A 6,898-nucleotide genomic window follows, 5' to 3' on the forward strand; every position below is an offset into this window, starting at 1 on the left:
CAATCATTTTCCAAATGTTTTTATTCGAAATATATCGAGAAACTTCATCAGAAATTTGTCATAGAGTTTATTATTCAATCAATAAAAAAATAACATTCGTACAAAAACATATTATATTCACATGAAATAAGGTCGAAATCAAATTCGGCACGTTTCAGGTCGATAGATTTGGGTCGGATTATTACTTCGTTCCTCTCGTTTGACCTTTAACTAGTCGAACTCAAGTGTGTTAAAGTTCATGTATCAGATACTCTCTTACGTTGCGATGATCAAAAATAGCGAGTAGTAGATGCACCGATGTTACTCTCTGCCAGAAACGGTAGCCACAAGTTCGTTCGATTTAAAGATCAATCAATCCTTCAACGTAACTTACTTTCTTAATTCTCCATTGCGATATGATTTTATTACGAACACACGCGCATAAATTAATATTATTATTTATTTTACATTTCCAACCAAAAAAAACTCGAGATATATATTATAAGAAATGTATAACTATCAAATATTGTAACGTGTAACAAATTATCGTTACGTTTAAACTATCATAAATATAATTTTAATAACAGCATTGTATTTATGCATAAAAAATTTATTACGATTTAGACTCGTTTATAAAACGCAATTTAATTGAAACAATTGAAGATATTAATAAAGTGCGTTAGAGTGTACGATATATCTGTAAAAGATTGATTATTAATCGAAAGAAAATGTTTATTTTAAATTAAAAACACGAAATATTAATTTTAAGTAGCATGCTCTTAGAAATCCACCGTTAGACTGGCATGTTATTCTCTGTGAAAGTTTTTTTATTAAATATTGTTTATATTACTTTCCTTATATGGTACTAATACATAACAAAAATAATATTCGTAATATATAGAATTTCCTTTTAAGGAAAGTCATATAAACAACAATCAATAAAAGTAAATTTCACAGAGGACAATGAGCCAGTCTTACGGTGGATTTCGAAGAGGATAGTACACAGATCATATATTCCGAGCTTTTAAACAACAATAGATATTTCTATCGATTAATTAACAATTATTTTCATATTCTAAGGCATTCTCTTTTTATTTCAGATTATTTAAACAGATATGTATTGGTTGAAACATTACATACGTACTAACGTACTTTAAATAGAAAATAATTTTCATATATTTTTATTTTATGTATATCTCGTGCGCTTTTAAACAACAATGCACATTTCTTTCATTTAATTAACAATTATTTTAATACTCTAATGCATTCTACTTATAATACAGGAAAATTTTATCCTCGAAGTCATAACTGCGCAGGTGCATTAAAATAATTACATAAAAATGATAAAAATGATAAAATTAGAATGTTATAATCTTAAATTTTATTTAATAATAATTAATCTTAATATTTAATAAAAGTAATTTTCTAAAGAACAATGACTCAGTTCAACGGTGGATTTCGAAGAGGAAAGTGCATCGATCATATACCCCGTGTTTCTAAACCATATTATTTATTTTTTTTTTCGATTAATTAATTAATTTAAAATATATTTCACACACTCTAATATACCTTATTAACATCTTGGATTGTTTAAACTAAACTACATTTGTTTTTAACGTTTCTAGCCAGGTGATAACTTTGAGTTAAAAATTTTCATCTAATAAAACATCAGGATACGAAATTATTTATTCGAAGTATATGTAAATTTTAAACAAATGTACTTCGTATTATTCTTACTTTAATGAGTATATAAAATGATTTTAATGCACATACATATACACAAACCCACCACACTAATACGAATACTTTCCATAATCTTGTTCTATCTTTTTCTTTCTTTCCATACCTTTATGATCCTTTTCTATTTATGTAGTCCCATAAAATTTAATCATTACCGTCGTCTAAAAACGTTGTACTTACAAAAGAACTTTACTTATATTTATTCAATAACGAGTAGTAAATCAAACCGAAATATCTTGGGCATGTCGTGTTCAATCCCATCGAGACTTAATCCCGTAGATTTATTCAAAAGGTTTCTTTTATTGGTTTTTCCTAAAAGATTCAAAATTCAACTCTTTACTTACACAAATCTGAAAACCCATATAAATAAAATCAACTACGTACGAAGAAGAAGAAATGAAAGAATTTTAAAGAAAGTAATAAAAAAAAGAAAAATAAACGATTAAGAAAAATCGTTAGATAAAATTGACAATTTCCGGGATTTAAATGTACGCTTATATACGTGTACATATATATATATTTATTTCTAGGTTGGAGAGTTGAGTTGAGTTGAGAAAAGGGGGAAGGAAGATCAAATTCAGTTGGAAAACGAGAAATCGAATGTAATTTCCGTGTTTCCGCGTTTACTCTTTTTCCTTCACCCCTCAGTCCTCCTCGTTGTCGTCAGAGTTTGAGACGACGCGTTTATTGCACAAAGACTCCAAGTAGAAAGTCGGATAATGATTAAGAAATGCTACTACCTTTCGCAGCGGGTGGAAGAAGAAGACAGCTCGAGGAAGCAGAGAGTTCAGTTCACCTGTTTCCTGTTCTTAGAGATTTAACTCGTCGTCTACAAATTAACGTAACTATTTACCCGACTGTGTTTACGTTATGAAGGAAATTCGCACCGGGAAATGACTTTCTTTGCGTGCGACGAAGAGAGCAAAATAGTAATCGTTTTAATTGAATCATTACTAAATGTAGTAAGTTTATTTCCTTACAATTGCAGAGAGAGAGAGAGAGAGAGAGAGAGAGAGAGACTGTGATAGATATATTTAAATCGCATTAAATAATAATCTATCTGACGAATCGGGCAAGTTCACGCGTTAAGTATAATAAATCTAACACAATAAAAATGAAATAAATTAATTTATAAGTTATATATACTCCGTAATATTTGTTGGCGACGCTATGTTGCTAATGTTATAACTCACACTCAACGTCACTTTTCATTTTCTTTTTTCTTTTTTTTTTTTTCCTTTTCTTATTTCATCCTACTAGAGAGACCACGGTTTCTTGATAAATACACGATAACCGTTAAGTTATTAATAAGATAATAAAAAGATTTATTATGGAAGGTAAAAAGTTAAGTGCAACGAACACATATACGAAAAAAGAGGAAATAAATAAAGAAATAAAGTAAGAAAAAAGGGATAATGATTGGCGAACGAACGAACGAACGAACGAACGAGCTTGTTAATGAAACGAACTCGATATGCTCGATAACGGCCAGGTACAAAAACTAAATTCTTATTTTCACCTTGATAAGCATTATGAAGCGGTCACCACAGTGAGGTATAGCAAAAACTAACCAACTTTCTTGAAGATCCCTTAACGAACAGCCAACACACGACGATAACGACATTAAACTTGCTAACATGCATGTATCTACCTAGAAAGGTGAAAAGTTCGATGATCTTATGTTGGAAAACGAGTTCTCTCTTAACGATATTAGATAAACGTGGTGTAAACTACAGAGAAAAGGGATACTGGGATAAGGGGGAAGACGGAGGGCGGGAGTCGGGGAGGGGGGAATGAGGAGATAGTATAAATTAGTTAGTATACAAAAAAAAAAAAAAAAAAAATAAAGAGTAAGTTAAAAGTTTCCTACCGGTAGCCAATGTTACACCATTTTAGATCCTTTATCTCGATGTATCGGCCAACCATCGTCCACGAGTTCCACTTTCTTATTTTTCCTTTCTTTGTCTAACATAAGGACGATGCTCTCCTTAGATTCTTCCCCTCCCCCTTTCCCCCCTCCCCCCTCTCTCTATTTCATTCTAGAAGGGCAACACTGTGTTTTAATGGTTATGACATAGTCCTGATTCGATCTTATCAAACTAGAACTCGAGAATACGCTAATTAAAGTCTTTCACGAGGTAAGATTAGCGAGAAAAATGAATCTTCTTAAGGTTTCGTAAGTTCTCATATTCTTTTTATTATTATTATTATTTTCTTTTCTTTTTTTTCAAAAGTAATATCACGAATATAAAGAATCCGTTTTGCCGTATGGAGATTAAAATCGAATATCGAGTCGTTTGAATCGTGTTCACCTGCTGAATTAAAGAGAAAGAGAGAAAGAGAGAGAGAGAGAGAGAGAGAGAGAGAGAAAGAAATAAAGAAAAAGATAAACTTTAATGCAGTCTCTCTTTCTTTTTCTCTCTCTATTTCTATTTCATATATCGAAATAAGAATATAAATATGTATGAATCGGAGAAGCTTTGAAGATACCGACGTTTTATTTACGGTCTAGTCCAAGTACTCACTGCATATTTTATGATTTTAAACTTCCTGTACCGCGTAGTGTAACTTTGACGCGTAACGATAAAACGGAATAAGAACGTAATACGAAGAAAATTGTTTGTCGAGAAAAATAAAAAAAAACTCACCTTTTGCAACTTCTCGCTCCGTCGTCATCGTCGGCCGGGGCACCGGCTCCCGAATCCTGGAAAAGAAAAAACAGAGGAAAAAATCAAATCAAATAAAATAAAACATCATCAGTATCGTGCACTTATTTGTGCGTTTAAATGTATCTGTTTAGTTTCAAATAAATAAATATATAATAATAACGTTATAATATGCAAGACACGAATAATATAAAATACGATGATGATGATGATAATAATAATAAAAAAAAAAAAAAAGAAATAGAAAAAAAAAACAAAGATGATGATGATGATGATGATGATGATGATGGGTCGTAAATACGAGATAGAAATTCCGCGAGCAAATTTTCATATGGAACGAGCTGGCATTCGTACGTGGCATTTCGAATGGCTTCCTTTTATTGGAACAAAGGCTTACTGCGCGTCATAAAAGAACGGCGACACTTATTAATAAAACCATGTCAGAAATGAGTGGAGAACGTGAACGACCTGACGGTCGGGTGTGTATAGGTAGATAGGTATGTGTATAATGGGCTCGAGTATGCTTACGAGAAAACTTTGGATGACTACCTACGTACGAGGCACCTGTTTCAAGTCTCCCTTTGTCAGCCAGCAAGATTTAAAGTATGTGTGTATGCATGGTGTATATATATCTATGTATATAATAGTAGTTGTACGCGTCGAGGCTCAAAGTTGAAAAAGCCCTCTTCAAAAAGGTAAAAAAAAGAAAAAAAAAGTACCTTTTAAAACGTATGTAGGTATAACATAGAGTAAGTATGCATAAGTATCTATCCTACACGACACCAACTCGTAATATTATAACGATTCGAAAAGGATTTAATGCGAAAACAAGTCAAAGTGAAGTCGAATAATAAATTTTCCAAGAAATTGCATCGCAACCGAAACGGAAAGTATTTCCCTAGGAAAGTTAAACCCATGCCCTTATACGATACATGTATATATATATATATATATATATATATATATATATATAACTGTGTGCATGCTATGTATTACTTGCATACTTGGCATTTACGATCGTTGAGCAAAAAATAAAGAAAAGAAAAGAAAAGAAAAGAAAAGAAAATAAGGAAAAAAGTGAGAGGAACAGGCGATTCTTTTATTAATAAAGCGCATCATAAATAGCCAGAATACCGAGCGAGAGTATCGTCGAGGACGTCACGCAGAAAACGAGCCTTCAAAATCAATAGGCGAGGAACGTGTACCCTCCTCCTCAAACTCGTTCTTTCTTCCTCTATTCACCACCCTACTTCACCCTCTATCCTTCCATCTCTTTCTTTCGACGCGCTAGAAAAATGCAACCACCCCTTCAGAACGCGAGTGCACTTGGTGGCCCACGGAGCATTCAACGCATGCAAAGTGCATGCTACTTGGATATGCACACATATATTTATATATATATATATACTCGTTAGTGTGTGTGTGCCCCCTATATATATATATATATATATATATTTAAAATACCTATATGTATATATATATGTTTAGACGACCCTTTTCCGCTTCCCTCAAAACTCGCTACGCTGAATCGAAGGGGACCTATACTACTACCATTACTACTACTACTACTATTACCATTACTGTATATATTAAACATTGGGGTTAGTCATCCTCGGAATTCTCTTCCCTCGCATCCCCAATAGAAAGGATCTCACTTTGAAATAAATTCTCTAACGTACTCGAATTCGAAGGTCATATTTCGAAATTTGAGTATAAGATGAATTTGAAATTCATCGGGATAATACTTTATACGGTATAGAAAAAAAAGTTTGTCTGCATTTAATAATTAATAGAACGTCGTGATGGAGTAATATGAGTAAGTCGATGAAAGAAATGTACAATTTATGGGAGGGAGGGATTGGAGAGAGGGTAGGGTTGATATTCAATATGTCTCACCTCAACCGATTCGTTTTTAACGCCTAAGGTTTCTCTCCTCCTTCGTGTTTCTAAGAGGATCATTGGATTACAATGAATTTTATCGTATCTACGAGCCATCCACCATGTATATAAATGTTCATCGAATTTCGATTGTATCGCAAACAGATGATCTGTTAACTATTTGTTGAAATGAAAAAAGAAAAGAAATAAATAAAAAGGGATTTCAACGTACGAGCTCCGGAATCGTAAAAGACTTTTTTTTGTTTTCCACCGAACAAGCAAAAAAGAACCTCTTATCTCAAGGGCAAGCCTGATTTTTATCAACGTCACGAACGTACGTACGTACGTTATCGATTCAACCAGGACCGCACATTTCCTTTGTCTCTCACGGATTAGTCGTAAATCCATGTTTAGTTGTATGGTTAAGGGGGAAACGGAAGGGTCATGGCGTAGCAGCATGGGAAGCCTTTTACGATATGATAAAAGACGATAACCAGGAACCAAAATCAAGAACGAGGGGATGCGTTTTACATAGTTACAGACGAACGATCGTGCAGTATAGTAAATATACCGTATACTTGTACGTATACGTAGTACGTATATGGCTTTTTTTTTTTTTTTTTTTTTTTTTTTTT

The 6,898-nt window shown here is 32.8% G+C and overlaps 1 protein-coding gene across 1 annotated transcript in view; it reads right to left on the reverse strand.

The window, feature by feature from the left end:
- The window catches only part of LOC106785185 (protein phosphatase Slingshot homolog 2), a gene marked incomplete in the record, with an annotated part of 122,632 nt that overhangs the window by 109,498 nt on the left and 6,236 nt on the right, over positions 1 to 6,898 (reverse strand). Inside the window, 1 exon segment of the mRNA XM_014745418.1 lies at positions 4,368 to 4,423. Within this exon segment, the coding sequence (XP_014600904.1) occupies positions 4,368 to 4,423 (56 nt within the window).

This window comes from Polistes canadensis, unplaced genomic scaffold (genome assembly GCF_001313835.1).
Source record: "Polistes canadensis isolate GaletaPanama2010 unplaced genomic scaffold, ASM131383v1 scaffold_46, whole genome shotgun sequence".
NCBI classification, from domain to species: domain Eukaryota; kingdom Metazoa; phylum Arthropoda; class Insecta; order Hymenoptera; family Vespidae; genus Polistes; species Polistes canadensis.